Here is a 26831-nt window from a genome sequence, read left to right on the forward strand (position 1 = left end):
TAACAAGTCAACACAACTTTATGTAATTCTTTTTCAGCATAACACAAGCATTACGGTACATCAATCTCTGAGCTTTATGTTAAAGTTGTGCGATTATTATATTGAATAATGTTTATCCTGTATGTTAAAAGTAGCAATAAAGTGTAGGAGAAAAATTTGGCATCTTTTGTTTATCATGGAGAATAAACTTAGTCTCTGTGCTTTAAATGAAGATGATTGTGATATTTTTGGAGAATAAACAGTCACTCTGATTAATAACGTGTGGGAGGAATGTGGAAGTGTTTTAAAAACGTTAATCCACATTTAGGACGATCTGTTTCATCATAATGGGTTTCTATAGAGCTGAAAATGGAGCCGAACACGATGGTGCTGCTTTTCGAGGACTGTTGTGTATGACGAGGCGAGTGTGTGAGAGATTTGCTGTTGCTCAGTCGATGTTTTGCTGAATTAAACCACGTTAAGCTTTTTTTTCCTTCCATGTGAAGCATTTCTTTCCTGCTTTTATTTTATTATTGAATTCATGTTTTTTTTTCCAAACATCTGTTTTTCTGCTTGTTTCTCCTCAGCTTTAAACCTGCACATAACCCTGAGTGTGGATGGGCCAAACATGAAAACAGATGTCTTGCGTTTGAAGGCTGTTCTTTTACAGAAAGTGTGTATTAGCAGACAGTATACACTGCCCTGCCAAAAAAAAAAAAAAAGTCGCCATTTGGATTTAAATAATCAAAAACATAAGACCGTTTGATTGGATAATTACTGCAGTGATTAATGTTTCAGCTGGCAGCAATTCTTTTAACCCTAACTGATGCAGTGAGTAGCTTCTCATTTCTTAAACAACCATGTCAGAAGATGTATCTTGACGTGATCATGAAAAAGATGTTACTGTGTTTCAGAAGGTCAAATTATTGGCCTGGATCAAACAAAGAAAAAAAAAAAAACCTAAGGAGATTTGAGCTGAAATGACTGGAATTGGGTTAAGAACTGACCAACACATTATTAAAAGCTGGAAGAGTAGTGATGAACCATCAACTTTGTGGAAAAAACGTGGTTGCAAAAAGATCCTGACTGACTATGATCAGAGATCTCTTACACTCTGTGAAGTCAAATCATTAAAAAAAAAAAAAAATTAACAGTAGAGCTCATGGCTATGCTTAATAGTGAAATTAAGATCATTTCCACACTCACAATGTGACGAGAACTCATAGGATTGCGACTAAACAGGTGTCCATAAGAAAACCAGTTGTTACTAAGAATGATCGGGAGAAAAGGCTTCAAAGTGCGAAGGAGCGTAAAAACTGGACTCTGGAGAAATGGAAAAAGGTCATGTGGTCTGATGAGTCCACATTCCTGAGTGATGGGCGTGTCAGGGTAAGAAGGGAAGCTCATGAAGCAATCATGTATAGTGTCCAGTGTACAAGTCTCTGGAAGCAGGGTTATGATCTGGGGTTGACCCAGTTGGTCAGGTCAAGACTCAGCAACGTTATGGGGCAATAAAATGAAGTCAGCTGATGACCTGAATGACCAGGTTATCATCACATCAATGGATTTTTGCTTTCCTGATGGCACGGGGATAAAATTAAGACTCAGATTGTGAAAGAGTGGTTCAGGAAGCATGAGGAATCATTTTCACACACCATAGGGTCCTGACCTTAACCCCATCAAGAGTCTTTGGGATGCTGGAGAAGACTTTACGCAGTGGTTCGACTCTCCCATCCTCAACAAGAACTCGGTGAAAAATTAATACAACTCTGGACCGAAATAAATGTTGTGACACTGGCAGAAGTTTATTGAAACAGTGCCATGGCGAACGCATGCTGTAATCAAAGCTAAAGGCGGCGCAACCAAATATTAAAGAGCACAACTTTTTTTTTGTAGTATCAATCCACACTTTAGAGGAGAATGGGGTTAGTTGTAATATCGGTCACATTTTTAAAAATTTTATCAGCTTCAGTTTTTTTTTTTAAGCCCATGATGGATCCATTTGTAGTTTAACTACTACTCATAGTAAACAAATATATATATATTTTTATATATTTTCACCAATTTTCTCTCCAATTTGTTTCAATTCCACTCACTATCCAGGTCTCCCCTGTCTGTCGTACGATGGTGACCAGCTGGAAAGTGTAAAGGCTAACACGCACTTCCTCTGAGACATGCAAAATAAATTTCCTTTCGTAATATTTGTGTATTTTCAGCTCAAGTTGTTACCTCCGCCAAGGAGGTTGTTTTTGGCAGCGTTGGCTTGTTTGTTTGTTGGTTAGTCTGTTAGCAACATTATGGAAAAAGTTATGAACGGATTGCCCTGAAATTTTTTCCAGAGGTGTGACCGGGCACAAATAACAATCCATTAAATTTTGGCGGTGATCCGGATCACCGTCTGGATCCCGGATTTTTTTAAAGGATTCTTGGCTGAGGTCTGCGCTCTCCGAGTGCTTTTCTAGTTTATTCGTGTTAAAATGAAATAAATTATTTTATCCACGTTCACGGGATATGAGCAATTGCATGCTTTGATTGGCTATAGGCTATCAGCTCATATACCTACAGTGAGTAGAGAAAAACAAAATGGCGGCGCATGTTGCTGAACCAACCGAGGACGAAATAAAAACTCTACTCGAAAACAAAACCCTACGGAGCCGTAGAGGGGACATGGTGAATAAAAAAATAACAAAGCGTGGGAACGACTTATAAGGCGTGTGCACGAGATATTAATGCGCGTGCATGAGTTATAACCCGTGCGCACGCTTTGCGTTAAGGCGTGCGCTCGGGTAGTTAAAAGTGAGGGGACGAGTTACAAATCGTTCCCTCGCTTTCATTAAGGCGTGTGCACGAGATATTAATACGTGCGCTCGAGTTATTAAAAAGTGAGGGAACGTCTTAAAACGTCTTCCCTCGGTTTATATCCAAGGCGTGGGAATGATATCCTATGTCGTTCCCTCGACTTATTAAAATATTCCCACAATATCCTTGTTTTCGTTGATCTCGTTGCCTACACACACGTACACACAGGCTGTAGGTCACCATGGTAGCTCCGGAAATACTAGACGCTATTTTATTCTATTTTAATATTGGACTCAGATACACAGAAATCCTCGATGCACTTGCATCCCAACATGGCTTTATTATAAGTCTGAGACACCTCCCGGCAAAGCCCATTCTCTCTCAGAACTCTCTTGAGGTGTCTCAGACTTATAATAAAGCCATGTTGGGATGCAAGTGCATCGAGGATTTCTGTGTATCTGAGTCCAATATTAAAATAGAATAAAATAGCGTCTAGTATTTCTGGAGCTACCATGGTGACCTACAGCCTGTGTGTACATGTGTGTGTGTGTAGGCAACGAGATCAACGAAAACAAGGATATTGTGGGAATATTTTAATAAGTCGAGGGAACGACATAGGATATCATTCCCACGCCTTGGATATAAACCGAGGGAAGGCGTTTTAAGACGTTCCCTCACTTTTTAATAACCCGTGCGCACGCCTTTATAACTCGAGCGCACGTATTAATATCTCGTGCACACGCCTTAATGAAAGCGAGAGAACGATTTGTAACTCGTCCCCTCACTTTTAACTACCCGAGTGCACGCCTTAACGCAAAGCGTGCGCACGGGTTATAACTCGTGCACACGCCTTATAAGTCGTTCCCACGCTTTGTTATTTTTTTATTCACCATGTCCCCTCTACGGCTCCGTAATTTGATGGTAAGTACGTATCTTTTTAATTTTTTTATTTTTCAAGATTCACGATTATAGCATTTTTCTCAAATTGCTACTGTTATTTCACCGGTTTGTTTACATTCTAAGCGGAAATAATTTTGTCGGATGTTTTGTACCAAGGTTTTATTTCTCGAATTTGCAAAAAATAAAAATAAAAATGCTCCGTTTCTCAAAGTCCAGTGAATGTGGTTAGAATAAAACAGTTATTCCACTCAATCTTGGTGCAGAAACGGACGAAAACTGATCATATTTTATTCTCACTCGTTTCTTTGGTGCGTCTATATAAATACATTCTCTCAGAAGTCTTTCTACACAAGTATTGTTTTAAACGCACACACGCAAATAATAATACCATAGCCCTGCACAAGATTTATTCGCCTAGGGCTTTTTGCAGTATGAGTCATCTGACTTTGCTCTGACTTTCCTGCTCGATCATTTCAGAAAGTGGTTCATGCACCATCGTAAATGCAATACTCGTTATAAATAATTATATTATATAAGTATTATTTTATTCATATAGTGCTTTTCTTGTACTCAGACTGGTTTTATGATGCAATTCCGGCAAGAGAAAATAGCAGAATTTTGTATTTTGAAGTTGGTCTGTGGCTGAATTAAGACAAAAAAAGGCCTGAGGAAAAGATGAAGGTCTTAGTGTTTTCAGGAGGCCTCCTCATCTGAGAGAAAACAGAGAAAGCGATGTCAGTGTGACATGTAATAGCACGACAGAGTCTCTCTGATTATAGGTAGACAGCAATGAGGGGAGATGAAAGGACAGGACCTGACTTCCTGGATGTGAGTAATAACACAGAGTTAGAAGGCAGACTGATCTGATGTATGAACGCTAGGACGTAAACATTATTAACAGTCATTCAATACAAACACCGCGAGCTGGTCTAGTGGTTAGCGTATCCACTTCTCGATTGGGAGATCGCGAGTTCTGGGTTGTACCAAAGACCATCATAAAAATGGTACCTACTACCGTCTGGCAAGGCACGCTGCAATACATATGTGAGTGAGGAAGTCAAACTCTTAGGGTTACCAGAGGACCCGCCCCCCACTGTAACCCTAGCTGTGTAGGTGAGAGGCTGAGGGCTATCAAAACGGAAATTGGCGCCACACCCAGACACCTCAAAGAGCTGGTTAGTACTGGGACAGGAGACTGCCTGGGAAGAAAAGGACTTTTAATTTTGAGTTGGATTCAGTACAAACAAGTCATTTCTTGTCTTTCAACCTGACAAATTTGCATATTCATACAGTATTTAGAATTAATATGCATGAACGATGTTGAATCTTCTTTAAATCAACATGTTGCTCTATTTTCATCTTGCTTTTCTATATTACCCACAGTGCCATTCAACTCCCAGCTAAGTTCCATTTACCTCAGAAGTCGGGGCTGGGAATGATGTCACACCTGAGTTGACTGCGTTACAGTACAAGTCAGAAAAACAAAACCAGCAATTCGCATAGTTCTAATCAAGTTGATGATGGTGATCCTTTGGGGTCGAAGATGATCATGACTTCAATTTGGTGGGGAGGTGACTGATGAGGCCAATCCGGGCTTTGAAAGTACGCCCACATGTTGGGCATGTGTGGGTAGGTGCTGTAGTGGGGGTGGCAATAGTTTGAGCCTTCCAGGCAGCTCGTTTCTTCTAGGCCTCAGTGATGTGTTTCATCTCTGCTGCACGTGTGCCACTGGTGAGCTTTGCTCGCCATACTGGATGATCCTGAGCAAGCGACTCCCAGGAGTTGAGATCGAATTCTCGGGTTTTGAGGGACACTTTGAGATTGTCCTTGAAGCATTTCTTTTCCCCCCCGATGAGCGCTTAACTTAGTGCAGCTGTCCATACAGTACAACAACGGGTTAGGCAGTCGACCATCTGGCATCCTGACAACATGGCCGGTCCATCTGGCTTGGGCTTTCTACAGAAGAGTGTTAATGCTGGGAAGTCCAGCCCCCAGTAGAGTGCGTATCTTCCACATACCAAGGTTGAGTACCTTCACTATCTTTCTTATTTGTTGTATTTCAACCACTGAGTAGGATCCCCCACCAGCCGCAGTGTGCTGGACAGGGTGAGGTGAAGCAAGCTATGTTTGGGGCACCTTTTCTAGCCCCTTCCTCCATGAAGGTGAGCAGAACGAATCCTAAACAGGGCTGCTCAGACACCCAGGGGGCTGCCGAACTCCGCTGCTGCTTCATTCCAGCAGAGAGCGACCCTATGCCCTGGGCTGCCTGTGTGCAGGTTCATGACTATAGCTTCCAGAGTTCCTGCACCTGCTGCTTCGCCACTTGCCCATTGCCACAGGACTTGAATTTGAATTTGAAGTCATGACTTGCGCGTGACTTGGATTAGAGTAAGGGAGAGTTGCGCAGCTGTCAGCCTCACTCTTTCGTCCCAACCTAACTGGGTCCAGGGGCAAGACAGAATCAAGACAGCTGGAGCTAGGTCAGGATGCAGTGGTGTTCTATGTGTTGCACCGTGCTCTGATTGTGCTCCATAAACGCATTCCTGGGTCCGCCTTCCTGCCCATTGAACCACCAGGTGGTGGTCTCCTCCGTGCAGTCTGCTGAGCTTTGTGAGAAACCCTGACCAGGGGGAGCGAGGGGTTGCTAGTACTTGCTCAAGGCACCACCCCAGGCTAGTGGAGGGAAGGCGGTGCCTTGCTACTCTATTGCATGGCGGTCAAGGACGGCACATGCCCACTGCCCTAATACAGATTCTATTATACTGTATTATTAGCCAGGTTAGTCATTGTTGGATAACAAAGGCACGACGTGGTGTTTTGCGCAGACAAATAGCGTAGCAACATGTCCACAGATAGAAGTTGTTCAGCACTGTGAGTATGACTGATTTCACGAGACACTAATAAGACAGACGTGCTTTAACAAATAGTAGCTTTCACCGTGGTGTAGTGGTTAGCACTGTCGCCTCACAGCAAGAAGGTTCTAGGTTCGAGCCTTTCTGTGTGGAGTTTGCATATTCTCCCCATGTCTGTGTGGGTTTCCTCTGGCTCCTCTGCAGTCCAAAGACATGCAGGTTAGGCTAATTGGTGGCTCTAAATTGACCATAGGTGTGAATGTGAGTGTGAATGGTTGTTTGTCTCTATGTGTGAGTCCTGCGATGACCTGGTGACTTGTCCAGGGTGTACCCCACCTCTCACCCATAGTCAGCTGAGATAGGCTCCAGCTCGCCCATGACCCTGCACAGGATAAGCGGCTACAGATAATGGATGGATGAATGGATAGCTTTCACCACTGTTGATGTGCAGAGCAGCCATCTTGGATTTTAAAGTCTGGGTTGGTGACATTTCTCCAACTTTCCAAGTTGGAAATCTGACTTCAGGGCGTGTTCCAGTTGACATTTCACAGTGACTGTGAACTCCAAATGATGGAACGCACCATCAGCCCTTGCTTCATCTACATCAAGAGAGTGATGCAGCGGTGCGTGAATCTTTTCATCAGCACAGCTCTCTCAATTCCTTCAATATCTGTGGAGTCTGTTCAAACACACCAACTTACAAAGCTTCAACTTTTATACTGGACTAGTGCCGTAAATTGCATGAGTTCACTAATGAATTTCTTTACAGGTTACAGGTCAGAAAGTACAAGTGCAGCACTGTTGCATTTCTGAAGTTGCTCTAGCTTTGTGCTTTGATTCAGTTTATCAACATGGAGTTACAAAAAGCTCCTGTAACCCACGCTTGATCCATTTCCTGCAGTCGAGTTGATTCAGAGTCAAATCACTTTCTCACTGAGGGGTTCTCAAGGTCATAAAACTGTATAGCGCAGCACTTTTTCAGACGGTCGCGTCTGGGTCGATTCACCAAACAGAGAAGTAACTGTCTGAACAGTCTGTTCTTTCTTTCAGAAATATACAGATCCTTGAGATCATCAATTTCATTTCCCCATTTTCTTTTTGCAGTCGGTTCTTTCTCAGATTTGAACTGCTGGGGGTGTCGTGGCTCGGGTGGCTAAGGCACCATACCGTAAATCCGGGGACCCGGGTTCGATTCTGACCCGAGGTCATTTCCCGATCCCTCCCTGTCTCTCTCTCCTGCTCATTTCCTGTCTCTACACTGTCCTATCCAATAAAGGTGAAAAAAAGCCCAAAAAAATTCTTTAAAAAAAAAAGATTTGAACTGCTGTATTCAGAGAATGATTAGAAGCCTTGATTTTTCTCCAAAACGCTTAGAAGCAGATCGAGACTACCTCGTTCAGATGCTGCCGGACCTGAAGGAGAACCACTCTGAGAAGGAGAACACACCAGGGTCTAATCCAAAGCTCTCGGAGAGAGAAAGAGTATATCAGTATACAGTATATAACAAAGACATGTGTGTTTTACTGGGAAATACACCACTCGTGTTTTTGAGCCAAGCTCTATCCGGGACATGGAGAACCAAAACCGTGACACAAATCTCTATATGCCACTCGTGAGGAAATCGATGATAAATTTTGTTTTGATAAATTTGGGGGGCGGCACGGTGGTGTAGTGGTTAGCGCTGTTGCCTCACAGCAAGAAGGTCTGGGTTCGAGCCCCGTGGCTGGCGAGGGCCTTTCTGTGTGGAGTTTGCATGTTCTCCCCGTGTCCGCGTGGGTTTCCTCCGGGTGCTCCGGTTTCCTCCAAAGACATGCAGGTTAGGTTAACTGGTGACTCTAAATTGACCGTGAGTGTGAATGGTTGTCTGTGTCTACGTGTCGGCCCTGTGATGACCTGGCGACTTGTCCAGGGTGTACCCTGCCTTTCACCCGTAGTCAGCTGGGATAGGATCCAGCTTACCTGCGACCCTGTAGAACAGGATAAAGCGGCTAGAGATAATGAGATGAGATAAATTTGGGTACTTTTTGATTATGAACGTGTCGCTATAATAAAAAGAAAATCACACGCTGGCTTGAAGATATGAAGTTTATTTTCTCATGTAAAGATATATTATATATTCCATTCAGCTAGCATGATACTAAATGAGTTGAAAACGAGTAGCTGAATGGAATATATCTGATAGACCACGAAAAAAAATGCCAGCCGATATTATTATTATCATTATACATACACATTCCTTTCAGGTGTTCAAAGCATCTTTCTCTTTCAAAATTCTCTCAAAATTGTCCGTATTTAACGAAGCAAACCTAGCAGCCATGTTTGTTTACAAATTGTCCCAGTCGCTCGCTCGCAAGGAAGTTAGGATAAGCGATATGCTAACAATATTGCATGCTATCAAACCAAATGAATGAAACCCGCTAGAAGGGAATAGAACACATTTTTATTCCATCAAAAAAAGTGTCCTGGATGGATAATAATTCCCGATATTTCACTCCGATGACATCACTCCCAGTGTTTTCCCGCTGACTAGATGCACGTTGTCAAAATGCCAAACCGGTTCAAAATTAATTCTTTTGATTCACTTTTTTTTGTGGATGTGTTCATATAATATAAAGAACGTTACATGGTGGCACGAAGATATGAAGTTTATCTTCTCATGTTGAAAAATATTACACTTGTTCATGCAACCATGTAATATCCTCTATATCTGGCCACATCTCGGTGATATCTTGTTTATTCCTTATGTTTTTGCTCTCAGGCAATGCCGCTGTGCTGTGGTGCACCTGCTGCACCAATGTCTTCAAGACAGTCACCGGACGCTTCATTAAGAATCTGGCCTGCTCAGGAATCTGCGCCAGCCTGGTGTGTGTGCCGTTCGACGTGCTCCTGAACGCCAGCCCTCGCTGTTGCCTCTGGATCCACACACCAATGCTCTGTCGAACCATCAAGTTCCTGCACAGGCTCTTCTGTTCGGTCACTGTGCTCAGCTTTGCTGCAATCGCTCTGGACAGGTGAGATCGCTCTCACGCTCGTCTCCTGCTCGGCTTCAGCATCGGGATTACGCTGCCATGGCAACACACCTCACCATAGCCCACTTGCATCCACTGAATAATTTATAATTCTGGATTCTGGAGGGAGGTTTTTTTTCTCCTACTGATAGAAGCAGAAAATAATTTCTAACAACAGTCTTATGTGTGAATGTAGCAATAAAGTCTTGAATATATGTATATATTTTAATGGACTTATCTAGAATAGATTTACCTAGCAACATCTGTATATTTTTCTCATCTCATTATCTGTAGCCGCTTTATCCTGTTCTACAGGGTCGCAGGCAAGCTGGAGCCTATCCCAGCTGACTACGGGCGAAAGGCGGGGTACACCCTGGACAAGTCGCCAGGTCATCACAGGGCTGACACATAGACACAGACAACCATTCACACTCACATTCACACCTATGGTCAATTTAGAGTCACCAGTTAACCTAACCTGCATGTCTTTGGACTGTGGGGGAAACCAGAGCACCCGGAGGAAACCCACGCGGACACGGCGAGAACATGCAAACTCCGCACAGAAAGGCCCTCGCCGGCCACGGGGCTCGAACCCGGACCTTCTTGCTGTGAGGCGACAGCGCTAACCACTACACCACCGTGCCGCCCCTGTATATTTTTATCCTTGTAAAAAAATACCGGATTTAAAAAAAATATATACAAAAAATGTAAATTAGGAAATGTCAACAGTCTCATATAATTGTGATTAAAGGTAGAATGCCTTTCAGATTTTTCAAGCGTAGGTCATAAAGAGAATTTTCCCCAACACCCAGTTATTTTGTTTCATGGACTGAAAGCTACTGAATTTGAATCACAGACTTCCAATTTAACATTTTTTAAAAAATAGAGCAATTAATGAATTTAAGGCCACATGGCCCTAAATTCTCTGCTATTTTTTCCTGCTTCACCATGACCCAATTCAAGATACTATGTCATGCATCACATCACGTGGTGGGCTTTCTTCGTTTGCGCAAGGCATTGTGGGATACAAACAGACAGGAAACAGGAGAGGAAAATGGCGGACGTGAGTGTGCGAATGAAACGTGAAAGACCGACTACAGTAACAGAAAGCGAGAAGAAAAGACGTTGTTATATACGAAGGAAAGGAAACGCAGGACCAAACTAATAAATATCGGCACTCGGCGAGCACCTCGGTGTGATCAGCTGTTCGTTTAGCGACAGAATGATGGAACTGTCAGTGCACGCTCAAAGGTAAACCTGCGCATGCGCACACACACGGACTTCCTCTGTCTGCTTGACTGCGTGAAGTGAGTGATTTCATGCACATTATTTGCTTGGGAATCCCCTTGACCAAATTTCAGAGGGAACTAAATTTCAACGATTTTATGAAATCGAAAGGCCGTCTTGCTTTAATGTTAGCTAGTTGGCGGACTCAGGTGGATGCAAGAGCAAGCTTCAGTTTATTAAACATCAGGGTAGATGCAAAGGTCAAACCAGATATCATTTAAAAAAAAGAAAGAAAAAGCAAAAAAACCAACCAAACAAACAAAAAAAAAACCCTGTAACCTGCCCGTTTGGGTAAAGTTTAGCTTGCTGACTTTCATTCTACATCAAATGGAGTTCCTGGTTACTATATAAGCTTAAATAATTACTTTTAATACCTAATTACTCATATAAATTTTAAAGAATTGGGAATATTTACAGGTACTAATAATAACTAGTGCTGTCAAGCGATTAAAATATTTAATCGCGATTAATGTCGCGACTGTCATAGTTAACTCGCGATTAATCGCAATTTAATCGCACATTTTTGTCACACGAAAAACCATTGTAATTCTCTTACCAGCATAAAAAAGTGAATGGGCTTGTTTTGTACCAATGTTTTTCTTATTGCAAAGCATAACACGTCTTGACACAGCCACTGCAAACTGAAACCTAAGCTGAGCACCGGGGCTCTTCGTCCCGAGACTAACAAGAGAACCATGAGTGAAGTAATCTACTGCTTGAGTTAGTCTCTAATCAGAGAGACAGGTTACACAGTGACGGTAGGCTTGACATGCTTGATTATAATATAAAGTACACTATTATATTAACTTTAAGTTGTTCGTTGATAAATATTGCATTGAATCTGATCTTTACTGTTTCAGCTCACTTAACACATTTTGTACTTTTACACTTTCTGCCTGTTGATGCGTCGCGGTGTCCAATCAGAGGCGGCCAAATTTGCATATTACAGGAAGGATTTCTGGGATAGCATTGAGTTTACAGTTCAGAGGGATCTGGCTTCTTTAGACACTGTCTTCTTAAAACTGAATAAATATTTAAAAAGAGCCAAATGAGCCAGTCTTTTGAACGGCTCTTTTCAAAGAACGGATCACAAAGATGCGGATCCCATCAAAGAGCCATAAATCCCATCTCTACTAGCGCGCCCTGCCCGCGCTGGTTCTTTGGGGGAGGAGGGCAGAGGACTCTGGCTGTGTGGGGCGTGGCTAACTGCTATCGTTTTTCTAAGCAAAGTCTCTGTTCCAAGTTCCTGGCAGTTTCAAAAGCTTATGAAAAACCTACATCATGTCACAGAACGTTAATCTCGCGATAAAAAAATTATCGCCGTTAAAATTGAGTCAAGTTAACGCGTTAATAACGCGACATTTTTGACAGCACTAATAATAACATAAATAATATACAATGTATATTGTTTTCACGCTTACACAAGACTCATAACTGCATGTAGGAACCATGCCAAAACCTCCCAAGGCATGGAGGAGAGTGATTAAGGATTAAACGTGAAACAGGATTGATAGAACGTCTCGGATAGATTTGCGTGTGGATTTGCGGTGGCTCCTGAACCGGGCGCTGGATTCGGAATCGGATGTGAAAGCCAGCTAGCTAACGTTTAGGAAACTATCTATAACAAGCATGATATAATCTAATGCTAACTAAAGCGAAATTTGAGGGGTACCTATCTAATAAAACAGGTCCTGCATCTAAACATTCTCACCGTGTACAAATCGGACACCGTAAGGTTGAGAAGGTAAATAGGTTTGTTTATCTCATCACAAAGTGAAATTAGTTTTATAAATAGGTGTTGAGAAGCATTTGACAAATTTGGACCAAGCATAAAATTATTAATAAACACCAGGCGATGAGATGAGATGAGATGAGATGAGATGAGATGAGATGAGATGAGATGAACAGAGGAGTGTAAAGGTGATGATACACGGGGCAACTTTTTGGGCAATGTTGCCGAGCAATGTTGCTGGGCAATTGCGTTTTGACTCTTTTCTATTGAGATTGGGCAACATTGTTTCTTTCTGAATGGTTTTGATAATCTCTGGCAACTTTTTGAGATAAGCCAATCAGAACGCGAGTATCGAGTCATGTGACCTCCGGTGAGGTTCGGATCAGAAATTTCAAACAAATATGGCGGCCGCTCAGTGTCAGTGGAGTGAAGAGATGGAGAGACTCCTCATCTGTTTTTACGCCGGTAAGTTATTTTAATATTCTATATGGAGGAATTTACCTCACCAAAGCTCTAAAAAACAACAGACAGCTTGATTTAAATGGTCACAGCAAAAATTAAGACATAGATTTTTTTTTTTTAGCTAACTGTAAACTGCCGTTGCTAACTGTTGTTGTCCATCGTTAGTTGCCCTGAAAAGTTGCCCTGTGTCTCACCTAGTTGCCCGTTGCCAGCAACATTGCTCGGCAACATTGCCCAAAAAGTTGCCCCGTGTATCATCACCATTAGTGCATCATAAGATCTAAGAGCCAATCAGGTTTCAGTATGCAAATATAGACCATGCTGGAAAATTCTTAATGAGGGTAAAAAAAGTGTCTGTGTATTTGTGTTATGTTCTGCTTTGTGCACTCTCCACTGAAACAGCCCACTTTTCTTTCCTTGTAGGTACTATTCTGTGCTGTATCCACTCGAGAGAAAAATATCAGATGCCAAATCCAGAGACTTGATCATATACGTATGGGTTCATGCTCTCGTGGCTAGTATTCCTGTATTTGCTGTCAGTAACGTCACCGATGTCTACGCCACCTCCACCTGCTCTGAAGGTTACTCTTTAGGTCACCTTGTTTATATGGTGCTCTACAATGTGACTACTGTGATCTTACCCCTAGTGGCTGTGTTTGTAGCCATGGCACTGATCCGGCGGGCGCTGAGCACCAGTCAGAAGAAGAAGGTGATCATCGCGGCACTACGGACGCCGCAAACCAGCGTCTCTATCCCATATGTGTCTCAGCGTGAGGCTGAGCTTCATGCCACATTGCTTGCAATCGTCCTGGCCTTTGTGCTCTGTAGCGCACCCTACATTGTGCTGCTTGCATACCAGGCACTTCCCATCACTGGCCAGGCCTCGCACCGGCTGCATCTAACCGCCATCTGGCTGCCTAAAGTGTCTCTACTCACCAACCCACTGTTTTTAGTGATGGTGAACCGGGCAGCACGGCGCCGCCTGCTGGACGCACTGGCACACATTCAGCGTCGGTACAGCCGGAGGAACAACTCGATTGGCGTTGGAATAGCACCCGACGCTGGAGCGCTGGGTGGGGAAGCTCTCGCCCGCTCAGGCAGCCAGCTGCTTGAAATGTTCAACATTGGCCAACACCAGATCTTCAAGCCAAACGAAGAGGAGGATGAAGAAGAGGTGAACGAAATCTCAGCAGTAGCCAATTTCCAGCCCAGACCTGAACAAGGAGCTGCAGCCTCAGTAGGACTGGCAGAAGAAGGAGGAAAGGAAGAGGGTTTAGCTGTGCCAAAACATTCCCCTGTTCAATACGCTGCATACTCATCCTCACAGGTGGCTCCTGCCACACCGTCTGATCCAGAAGATGCCTCCCAGTTTGGGTTTGGTCCGTTCGAGCTGCCCCCTCAGTGGCTTCCTGAAACCAGAAACAGCAAGAAGAGACTGCTGCCTCCGTTGGGTAACACTCCAGAGGAGCTGATCCAGACCAAACAGTCCAGAACACGACCCGAGAGACGCATCAGCAGGAACAACAAGGTCAGCACTTTCCCCACTGTGGACCCCTGAGACCTCCAAGCATCATGACCAAATCAATACAAAATATAAAGTAATAAAAAGCACTTGATTTAAAAAAAAAAACATTTAAAAATACCATTCTTTGCCAGCAGGAGAGGAATCCTTTGATTGTATTGTATGTAGCTAGACGTTAGCTAATCTCAGGCTCCAGAAAACTCTTAAGGGAATGGTATGCTCTTTTACAGAAATGACAGAATTTCTTATGAATTGTATAGAATTAAACTTACTGTATTTGAGAATAAAATGGTTACCTTGCATTAAAAGACAAAAGTCTGAATGTGCCTTTTTTGATAAGACACATGGAATTCATAGTTAAAAGGGATTAAAGTAAGCGCTTGTGAAGTCAGAACATGTTTTCTAATATTTAGCACCTCACAGTTCTCAATACACCGCGAGCTGGCCTAGTGGTTAGCCTAGTGGTCAGGAGATCATGAATTCTACCCGCGGTCAGGTCATACCAAAGACCATCATAAAAATGGTACCTACTGCCATCTGGCAAGGCACGCTGCAATACGGATGCAAAAAATATATATATATATTTTTATCCTTGTAAAAAAATACCGGATTTAAAAAAAATATATACAAAAAATGTAAATTAGGAAATGTCAACAGTCTCATATAATGGTGATTAAAGGTAGAATGCCTTTCAGATTTTTCAAGCGTAGGTCATAAAGTGTGGGGTGTCAAATTCTCACGGTTACCAGAGGACCAGCCCCCCCCACTGTAACCCTAGCAAGAGGCCGAGGGCGTGCACGTGACGTCACGAGGTCACATGATATTTGTTTATCTGCCATCTTGGACGGCAAGGCCGTGCATAGAACTTAGATGAACCCATTCTAATTATCAAGTGTGTGGGAGTAGATCTTTCGAGAATGGTTATATCTTGTTCAGCATTTGGTTGTACCAATAGACAGGGCCAAAAGGAAGGCCTGTCATTTTATAGATTCCCCGCAGATGAGGAGAGACGCGCAAAATGGGTGTCTGCTGTGCAAAGAGAAAACTGGTACCCCAGTTCTACCAGCTGAATTTGTAGTGAACACTTCATATCAGGTAGGTGTAATCTTCTAATACAATCCTTCTAGTACATCTGTTAAGTTGATTTTCGGATTGAATGATAACTGCATACTTAGAAACTAGACAGTACAGTGTTTGTGGCCGTTAGTCCGCTTGATCTCTAACCTTTTTTTCCGACAAAAACATACATCTTTACAACCCTGTCATTATCTGGAACTGAGTTTAGATTTCGAACATTCTTACGATAAAACGTCCTGCATAGTCTCTTTATGATAAACGTCTTAATGCCACTTACCCGTGAGGTTATCAAGTAGACATTCTTCTTCAGAACCTTCCAGAGGTATAGTTGGGATACCCATCCCGCAACAAAATATTTATAAGCTTCCAGGCTCTTGTAAGCTTTGAGGGCTTTGCCAGTGTAACATGATTCACGATTAACAAGAAAATTGTAAATGTCGTGGTAGGCCAGATCGGGCAAATCGCCGGCACCGCAGCTCCGAATTTCCCTGAACAAGGATTGCGGCAAGTTGTACGGATCTGCAATCCCCAACCTGGAACACTTTTCCACATAACGCTGCCTCACGTCACCTTCAAGATGCTGAACAAACTTAGACAAGTAATCGCGCGATGTAGATGAGGTATTTTCCGAATTTTCTTGGGGATTACTCCCTGGATCAATTACGCTCGCGCAAGGTAAACAATCCTGAAGCCGTCCAATATGGCGGCGTAAACACGGACGGGTCACATGACTGCACATCCTCTATAGAAGCGGAGACCGGCGCCGCCCAATGCACCTTAAGGGCCTGGTTAGTACTGGGATGGGAGACTGCCTGGGAAGACCAGGTCCTGGCACGGGAGGGACTTTGACTTTTGACTTGACAGTTCTCAATAAAATCTACTCAGAGATGAAATCCTGGTCTCTTGCACCTCAGATTCCGTAAAGACACAAAACAAACAGTACGAGCCTTGACATCCAACCAATCAAGACAAGGTGGTGTCTTATATGCCTCATAAAACTCTGCCTCTTGCATTAGCATTCATGTTTTCTAGCATTAAAGCTGTTTTCGCACCATGGTTTTGGAGTAAAAATGTGAAGAGGTGATGTTTATTTAAAATTTGAATTCCAAAACAGCTAGCTTTATCTGCAGACTATATCTATAATCCCAGTAACTGAATTAGTTATACTTTTTACATTTAATAAAAGGAACTTAAACATCTAACGTAGCTTGAATACAACTGAGATAATGTGTTCTGATGCCTTTTTTCCTGATAAGGAACTTACTTAAAAGTGACATACCCCTTTTTCACAAGTTGACACAGTTCCTTGAAGTCTTAATGAAATGTCTGCGGTGAAAAGGATGTGACAAGGATAAAACCCCACAACACGTTCTCACCCTGCCTAAACAGCCCAATTCAAGAATTGCTGATTTGTGTGCCTGTTCCTTTAAATGTTAATGAGCCACTGATCACCCCACCCACCTGTTCTGTCAATCAGGAAGCACCTTCCTCATGAATATTCATATTCATTCACAAAGTCAGTTTTCAAGCCGTGAGTGGAGATATTTACCTTACCCGTGATGGAGTAAGCGGGGCGAGGTATTGTAATGTTTGTTTGTTTGTGTCTGTCTGTTAGTTAACAATCAGGCATCTAGATGGTTGCACTGATTGACTTCAAAATTTCAGGGTAGATGGGCAATGGTCCGTAGATTACCTGATTAAATTTTGGAGGTAATCGGGTCAAGGTGAAGGTCAAGGTCACTGGAAAAGTCAACCTTTTGGTCAAAATAACATTTTCCATTATAACTCAAAAATGGTTGCCGATAGACAGATGTTTACTATTGTGAGCATATAGGAACTCCTATATGGCCTTTCATTTGGCACCATGAACGGTCAAACTCAAGGTCACGGATTTTCAGAGGGCTGTAACTTGAAAATGGTTGATGATAGATAGATATTTACCGGCATCAACATATAGGAAGTGCCATATGGGCTTTCATTTGGCACCATGATCTTTGACCTTGACTGACTCTGAAATGTCAAACTCAAAGTCATGGATTTTCATAGGACTATAACCGGACACCTGATGATTGAGAAATATTACCATTATCAACATATAGGTATAAAATAAGTGCTGCCAGGCGAGGCTTGTTTTGCCTGGCAACACTTGTCGGATGAGGAGGCGGGATCATTCTAATGAGCACCACTTGGGACATCGAAAGCCGAGCCAAATCTGAACAGCTTTTTGAATCACATTTTCTGAAAGAGGAGCCTAAAAGAAACTAACTGGGTGTCTTATTTTAGAGTTTGTAGCTTGGAAGACACTCCAGATGCCCAAAAATGAGTTTTTCATCATATGCCCAACAGGACTGCCGTCCAGCAACGTGCTGCAGTCTAGAAGTTATAATACCATGTACAAGTTTTTCACTTTCATGTAAGTTTAGCATTGGTCCTATTCTGGCTATTGCTTCTTAAATGATAAAACAGTTTCACAGATGTCACTTGATTACTCTACTCTATCTAATTGATGAGAAAAGGTCCAAGAATTCAATGCTACACCATCCATCCATCCATCCATCCATCACCCGTACCCGCTTATCCTGTGCAGGGTTGCGGGCAAACTGGAGCCTGTCCCAGCTGACTATGGGTGAGAGGTGGGGTACACCCTGGACAAGCTGCCAGGTCATCACAGGGCTGACATATAGAGACGTATAACCATTCACACCCACATTCACACCTACGGTCAATTTAGAGCCACCAATTAACCTAACCTGCATGTCTTTGGACTGTAGGGGAAACTGGAGCACCTGGAGGAAACCCACAGAGACATGGGGAGAACATGCAAACTCCACACAGAAAGGCCCCAGTCAGCTACTGGGCTCAAACCCAGAACCTTCTTGCTATGAAGCGACAGTGCTAACCACTACACCACCGTGCCACCCCAAAGCTATACCAAGATTCCTAACTGTAACATCAAACTTTCATTGAAGTTTGCATGGCATGGGTGTTGGCGCCAGATGGGCTGGTTTGAGTATTTCAGAAATTGCTGATCTCCTTGGGATTTTCACAAACAAAAGGCTAAGAGTTTACACAGAATGGTGCGAAAAACAAAAAAAAAACAACAACCAGTTAATGAGAGAAATGCCTTGTTACCTTGTTGAATGAAGTGAGAACTCAGAGGAGATTGGCTAGACTGGGTACAGTTGGCAAGAAAGTTACGGTAACTCAAATAACCACTCTTTACATCAGTGGTGTGCAGAAAAGCATCTCAGAATGAAAAAACGTTGAATGTTAACAAGGATAGGCTACGATAGTTGAAGACCATAGGTCAGCCAAGGTCAGCCAAGAACAGGAATCTGAGGCACCGAAACTGGACAGGTGAAGACTGGAAAAAGATCGGATGAAGTTTTTTGACAGTATGTGAAGTACGCAAACCTGCCACCATCAACCGTGCCGTGAGTCACCAAGCTGAGGGTTTTTTTTTTCCTGTTTGATATGAATGAAATCTGTTGATCTGTTTGTATCTACATGACAAGATAATTGCTTGAATGAGATGGTGGATGGTGGTGTAGTGGTTAGCGCTGTTGCCTCACAGCAAGAAGGTCCAGGTTCGAGCCCTGTGGCCGGCGAGGGCCTTTCTGTGCGGAGTTTGCATGTTCTCCCCGTGTCCGCGTGGGTTTCCTCCGGGTGCTCCGGTTTCCCCGACAGTCCAAAGACATGCAGGTTAGGTTAACTGGTGACTCTAAATTGAGCGTAGGTGTGAATGTGAGTGTGAATGGTTGTCTGTGTCTATGTGTCAGCCCTGTGATGACCTGGCGACTTGTCCAGGGTGCACCCCGCCTTTCGCCCGTAGTCAGCTGGGATAGGCTCCAGCTTGCCTGCGACCCTGTAGAACAGGATAAAGTGGCTAGAGATACTCAGTACGTTTACATGCACATCCAAATCGAGCTGCTGTCGGTAATCAAGCAAAGGGTCCCAGCAGGGGTGCCAGAGAAATCCAATCCTACATGCACACAAGGAAATCGAGGTATTGTGTGAGGTACATTGTGCACCCGAGCCACAGGTGGCGCTACATGCCCCATCGTGTTGGTACACTTCCGGTTGTCGTCATGAAGAAGAGCTATTCAAGAGTGTAAACAAAGTTATCAATTCCGTGTTCTCCATTGCGCGTTTTTCTCCCGTCCATGAATTTTAATATATTCAACTCCTTAAGCTGAATGAGCATGAACTCTGTCTCCTCATTGCTCCAGAAGTGCACGTTTCTGCTCGCCATTTTCTCTTCTTCATTTGTTCCTCCTGACCTCTTCTGCTGCTCGCTACTACTGTTGTCATGCCGACCGAGGCTGTCGTGTTTCCCGCTTGTGGTCTCGTCACTTCCGGAAGGGGCAGTGCTGAAGTAAGTAGCTCGACTACGTAGCTCGATAGGGTTTACATGCACTAAGTAGCTCGGCAAAAATCGCATAATCTAGGTCATGTAGCTCGATTACGAGAAATCAAGTTCGGTTCAATTTCAGCCTAGCTAAGGTGTTTCCATGGCATTTAGAACTTCGATTTCAGTCGAGCAACGGCAGAAATTCGATTTTCTCTATGTGCATGTAAACGCACTGATTGAGATGAGATGAGATGAGATGGTGGACAGGCTGTTAAAGTGAGTGTAGATACAAAGGATAGAAAAATAGGAGGCTTGAAACAAACCTTGTGGTTCTCCATATTGCATTTTTCTTTTTTCAAATCTCCATCGCGTAATTAGTCTGGAATGAGTCTGTCGAGTAAAATGTACTGCAGAAATTCTTGTTTATTAATGAAATGAAAATAGTCTCATTCTAGTATTTAGTATACTATCTGCAGTGGTCTTAATTCTTGACTCGAGATTTTTAAGACAGTCCGCATGTCACTATCATATCACGACAAAATGAAGAGGACAAAAAAAAGAAAGGAAGAAGGATGCTTTGGTTTTCAGTGACCTCCTTCCCCTTGGAAATCAATAATCTGGTGTGTTCTCTGGATAAATCGTGTGCACAGCTTGCTAATTTCCTTGTATAAAAGGCGCCTTGGTTTTTGTGAGGACGCAAAAGCAGAGCCAGACACCAACCAATCCAAGTGTCATCTCTTACCCTTGTCATATCAGGAGACACAGATGTGAGCTGACTTTTCTGGAGCAGGGAGATAAGATAGCGGTCGCATTTGGGTTTTTTTTTTTTTTTTTACAGCTGAAATTTCCCCCTTGTGAATCATGTATGCATTGTAGAGGAAGGAGAAGAATCACAATGACACCAGAGCAAACGAGTCAGGAAATGGTGAATTACTGAGCGGATTTAGCAATGAACAACTCCGTGTAGAAATAATAAACAGTGCTTTCTTGAGACGCTGATTGGGGTTTTTGTTTTCCCGTGTGGCAGCATGCATCAAGATTGATGACTTGATGATGAAAACAATATTAAAAGGCAAACATCATACGTACAAAAAAAAAAAAACTGGACAGAGAAGTACTCTACATCTTTATTCTTTTCACATACAATTTAAAACGTGTTTATTCAGATTCTGTAGTCAAAAGTGTTAGCAAATATACTGTACACATACATATGCTCACTGACCATTTTATTAGGAACACCCATCCACCTGCTGTTTATCTAATCAGCCGATCCCTTGACAGCAGCACAATGCATCTAATCATGCAGATACAAATCAAGAGCTTCAGTTAATGTTCACAATGTTTAAATATCCATCCATCCATTATCTGTAGCCGCTTATCCTGTTCTACAGGGTCGCAGGCAAGCTGGAGCCTATCCCAGCTGACTACGGGCGAAAGGCAGGGTACACCCTGGACAAGTCGCCAGGTCATCACAGGGCCGACACATAGACACAGACAACCATTCACACTCTCATTCACACCTACGATCAATTTAGAGTCACCAGTTAACCTAACCTGCATGTCTTTGGACTGTGGGGGAAACCGGAGCACCCGGAGGAAACCCACGCGGACACAGGGAGAACATGCAAACTCCACACAGAAAGGCCCTCGCCGGCCATGGGGCTCGAACCCGGACCTTCTTGCTGTGAGGCGACGGCGCTAACCACTACACCACTGTGCCGCCCATGCATGCTAAAATGTTAACTGTTAACATGCTAACAACTAGCATGCTAACATACTAAAGCCAACATGCTAACCGCTAACATGGCAAATGCTAACACGCTGAAAGCTAATATGTTAACAGCTAGCATGCTAACATGATAACTGCTAGCATGTGAACAGCTAGTATGCTAACTGCTACATGCTAATGCCTTATTGATAAGAGAGGTTAGAGGAAAATGGCCAGATGGGTTCGAGCTTTATTTTTGCCAGGAAGGATTTAGTGACTCATATAATCACTCTTTACAACCGTGGTGAGCAGAAAAGCATCTCAGCAGAAAAGCAACAGCAGAAGAACACGTCGGGTTCCACTCCTGCAGCCAAATACAGGGATCTTAGAATCAAGAACAAGTTCTTATTAAAGTGATCAGTGAGTGTGTGTATATAGCCAGAAATGTAACATTTAATAAAAAGGTAAATGTTGTCATATTAGTTGTTTGTAAATTATTCTTTTTGTGTAATTTATCTCATCTCATTATCTGTAGCCGCTTTATCCTGTTCTACAGGGTCGCAGGCAAGCTGGAGCCTATCCCAGCTGACTACGGGCGAAAGGCGGGGTACACCCTGGACAAGTCGCCAGGTCATCACAGGGCTGACACAGACACAGACAACCATTCACACTCACATTCACACCTACGCTCAATTTAGAGTCACCAGTTAACCTAACCTGCATGTCTTTGGACTGTGGGGGAAACCGGAGCACCCGGAGGAAACCCACGCGGACACGGGGAGAACATGCAAACTCCGCACTGAAAGGCCCTCGCCGGCCACGGGGCTCGAACCCGGACCTTCTTGCTGTGAGGCGACAGCGCTAACCACTACACCACAGTGCCGCCCCGTGTAATTTATATTTCATGTAATTTTATATTCACAAACTGTAACTGTTTTTTTTTTTGTATTTTATCACATGAGCTAACATTTACTAGTCAGCATCATAAACATGAATCAAACTGGGTCAGCTCTTCAATGCAGTCGATAAAGATTCACATTAAAAAAGGTCAGGCTTTTAATAATGAGTGTTGTTTAGCGAGGTTGGACAGACGCAGATCATTTAATAGTCGGTACAAACTGGGAGGAGTCTGTGCACAGGGTACATTTTCTGTGCCAAAAATTTGGATGAACAAAATTGAATCGGTTGAATGTTTACCGCGACGGAGTCAGCGAGGCGAGGTATTGTGATCAGTGTGGTTTGTTTGTGTGTCTGTCTGTTAACAATCTAGCGTCTAGATGGTTGCACCGATCGACTTAAAATTTTCAGGGTAGGTGGGCAATGGTCCGTAGATTACCTGATTAAATATTGGGTGTAATTGGGTCAAGGTCACTGGAAAGGTCAACCTTTCTGTCAAAATAACATTTTCCATTATAACTCAAAAACGGGCGGCACGGTGGTGTAGTGGTTAGCACTGTCGCCTCACAGCAAGAAGGTACAGGTTCGAGCCCCGTGGCCGGCGAGGGCCTTTCTGTGTGGAGTTTGCATGTTCTCCCCGTGTCCGCGTGGGTTTCCTCCGGGTGCTCCGGTTTCCTCCACAGTCCAAAGACATGCAGGTTAGGTTAACTGGTGACTCTAAATTGACCGTAGGTGTGAATGTGAGTGTGAATGGTTGTCTGTGTCTATGTGTCAGCCCTGTGATGACCTGGCGACTTGTCCAGGGTGTACCCCGCCTTTCGCCCGTAGTCAGCTGGGATAGGCTCCAGCTTGCCTGCGACCCTGTAGAACAGGATAAAGCGGCTAGAGATAATGAGATGAGATGAGATGAGAACTCAAAAACGGTTGCTGATAGACAGATGTTTACTATTATGAACATATAGGAACTCCCATGTGGCCTTTCATTTGGCACCATGATCTTGTAAGGTCAAACTCAAGGTCACGGATTTTCAGAGGGCTGTAATTTGAAAGTGGTTGATGGTAGACAGATATTTACCGTTATCAACTTATAGGAAGTGCCATATGGGCTTTCATCTGGCACCATGATCTTTGACCTTGAAAGGTCAAACTGAAGGTTATGGGTTTTCAAAGGGCTATAACTTTCAAATGGTTCATGAAAGCCAGATGTTTACCGTTATCAACATATCGGAAGTCCCATATGGGCTTTCAGTTGCCGCCATGACCTTTGACCGGGAATGACTTTAAAATGTCAAACTCAAGGTCATGGATTTTCATAGGACTATAACCTGACAGCTGATGATTGAGAAATATTACCATTATCAGCATATAGGTATAAAATAAGTGCTGCCGGGCGAGGTTTGTTTTGCCTAGGGACACTTGTTTAATATTCGACTCACTGAACCGACTCGGTAAATTGAATCAAACGTCCCATGACTGTCTATAGGTTCTGTCTGAGGGTAAAAAACAAACAAACAAACAAACAAACACGTGAACACTCCCTTACGCAGTACTATATCTGATATGAATGTGTTAATGAGTCGTGTTTCCTCGATTGGCCGTGCTGATGAATCACTAACCTCGGTCTGAAGAAGAAAAATATGGGCTCTGTTTCAATATTTGCTTTCCTCTGTCAACTCCATTGGATTTTCTCCACATACCCTGGTGTGTAGTCTCCTAGGAACGTTAGTACAGTACAGTATGTGCACGTGTCCTGCAGTTAACAACAGAATTATTGGCACCCTTCATAAAACTGTGCATGAATTAATACACACATCCAATGGGCTTAAAAACACGAGGGAGATGAAAAATGAAAAGACTTATTTCTAGAAAAGAACATTTTGTTCTCCAAAACCATTTAAAAAATTGGTACCCTGACAATTAATACACAGTGTATTGGTATACACTCGTTTAAAGCCAGCTTGCGGGAACACGTTCCTGTCCATGATGTACATCTATAAAGAGAGCAAAGATCATTAGTGTTCAATGCCATGCATCTTCTCCAGCAATACCTCATTCATTAAATCAAAATGCTTCAAAAGCCCTGAGCCCTGACCTTGTGGTCGAGCTGCGTGAACAGCTTGCTGAGAGTTTTAACTGCTAGTTTGAAAGGAAGTTTATTTTCTTCACGGAGGAGGATTCAAAGCTTAAACGGACATATATCTGTCAGAATCAGAAAATTAGAAAACATCACGTGCTCGCTGCTGATTGCACTTTTTAATCTGTTGTCTAGATATCCGAGCAAAAACATTAACGTAAAATTACTTACAAGTAAGGAGAAATCTTGTTTCTGAATAACTCGGCTTCTTCCTTAGAGCGGCTTTTTTATGATTGACAAATAAGTGACTTGCTTTCACTCTAAACATCCTCCAGATCTGTGTTTTCAGATTGACATGTGCTCTAGCCACGACTGTGGGACTCAAGTCCAGTCTCAAGATGGTTTTCTGTATTGACTCGGACTTGACGTATTGGAATTTGGCCTTGGGTTCGGGTTTTGGACTTATCTCTGTCTTGGGCATTGGTCGTGCGAACTATGGTCTTGGTATTGTCTGAGGATTTGTAAAAAATAACGTTTGTGCTGTCTTTTCTTTTCACATGCACAAACATTGACTGAGTCAATTGTTCTAGAAAACAGCTGAATCATTAGTGCAATACCCAAATGAAGGTAACTAGCTGAAGTAAATTAATTTGATGGTTTTAGGTCTCGATCATAACTTGACCCCCTTAAAGTCAGACAAAACCCCAAAACTAAACGTTGTTTGCTGATCACAGCAAGTACCCTGATGTGCTCCCTGCACATTTAAATTTAAAATAAAACTTTTAAAATGGATAAATTGTTGTTATAAAGTTATGATATTGCTAAAAATAGGCTTACCTGGATGCAACCATTTGCCCTGAAACCGGATATCCACTTGTGACATAACCGGTTCACTAGTATGCCGTTTCCCTTAGTAACACAAAGCCATCAAATAAAGGCTTCTCATTCTCAAAAAATCCCCAGGCACCACTGTGTTCTCTCTCTCTCTCTCTCTCTCTCTCTCTCTCTCTCTCTCTCTGTTCACTGCTTCAGATGGGTTAAATAATAAAGAACTTCACTCTGCCATAATGTTTATGTGACAAATAAAGGCTTCTAATTCTAAAAATCTGGTCAGAAATTTTCTGTAACCATATGATTTTCACTGGCAACAAAATCTGCGAATCAACAGACTTCACTTTTATGAAATTTAAATCTCACTTAGCTGGATAATGCATACGCAGCACTGACACAGATACTAGTAAACAATGTCCGTCATCATAGCAACACGAACAAACAAAAGCATGTCACATAAAAATACTATTAAATTTTTTGAAAAACAAAACAAAAAAACACTACAAGTAGCAAGCGATGGAGCGTTTATAGCCAGCAAAACAGCCTCCTGGTTGAGTGTGTGCTGCTTCAGTGACCGGTCTTATTTTTACACCCAAATGCTTGACACTCAGCATCTTTAGGGTTGTTTACAACAATTTAGAAGTGATGTATCCACTAGATCTCAGCCTCGGTAAGTCATGTAGTGAGTAAGTGACGTCACAATCTCAGATTCTTTCATGTACTTTGTACTCAGAGTGTGATATCCAAACCTCCGAGAGAGTGAAATGTCAGTACCTGGGGACATTTTATTTTAAAAGAAAAACAATCTGTACACAGGATACAAGTACAAATATGAACAAGTGAACCCTTGAACATGTCTGATATGGATATTATCTGTCAGTATAAAGGAGTTTGGTTTTTTTGGGGGGTTTGTTTGCCTTTAAGACTCGGTCTTGAGTGAGTCTCGGACTTGTCTTGGGCTTGACGATGGCGGTCTTGACTACAGCCTTAGAACTAGTTCTGGTGCTTTTGCTTTTTGCTGTTGTGTTGTGTCATGTCCTAGAAAAAAAATCAATATCAGTCAGGGTTTGGATTTTGAACATTGTGACTCAGACCTGATCCGGTTCCTCCTACCCGGGCGGAGCCAAATCAAAATCCAGGGTGTGGAGACACCTCGGAGTGTTTCACTATAGGTAAGTGTGTTTGGTGTTCCGTGTTGTACAGCATCTCACTAGAGGTCAGGGTTAGGTTTGTAGGATGACTTGGAGCAGGTCCATCTCCATCCCTTGGAGCAACCAAGAGGATAAGAGTAACTCTCAATGTGATGCTACCACCATCATGCTTTAATCTTGATACTTTAATATTAAAACAAT

The 26831-nt window shown here is 42.9% G+C and overlaps 1 protein-coding gene across 1 annotated transcript in view; it reads left to right on the forward strand.

The window, feature by feature from the left end:
• Positions 1–14691, forward strand: part of gpr176 (G protein-coupled receptor 176) — a 39494-nt gene extending 24803 nt beyond the window's left edge. Inside the window, exons 2-3 of the mRNA XM_060915787.1 lie at positions 9289–9541; positions 13443–14691. Coding sequence (XP_060771770.1) covers positions 9289–9541; positions 13443–14577 — 1388 coding nt within the window. The 3' untranslated portion in view covers positions 14578–14691. The remainder of the gene's footprint in view (positions 1–9288; positions 9542–13442) is intronic.
• Positions 14692–26831: the final 12140 nt, after the last annotated feature.

The sequence above is a fragment of the Neoarius graeffei genome, chromosome 3 (genome assembly GCF_027579695.1).
Source record: "Neoarius graeffei isolate fNeoGra1 chromosome 3, fNeoGra1.pri, whole genome shotgun sequence".
Taxonomy (NCBI): Eukaryota; Metazoa; Chordata; class Actinopteri; order Siluriformes; family Ariidae; genus Neoarius; species Neoarius graeffei.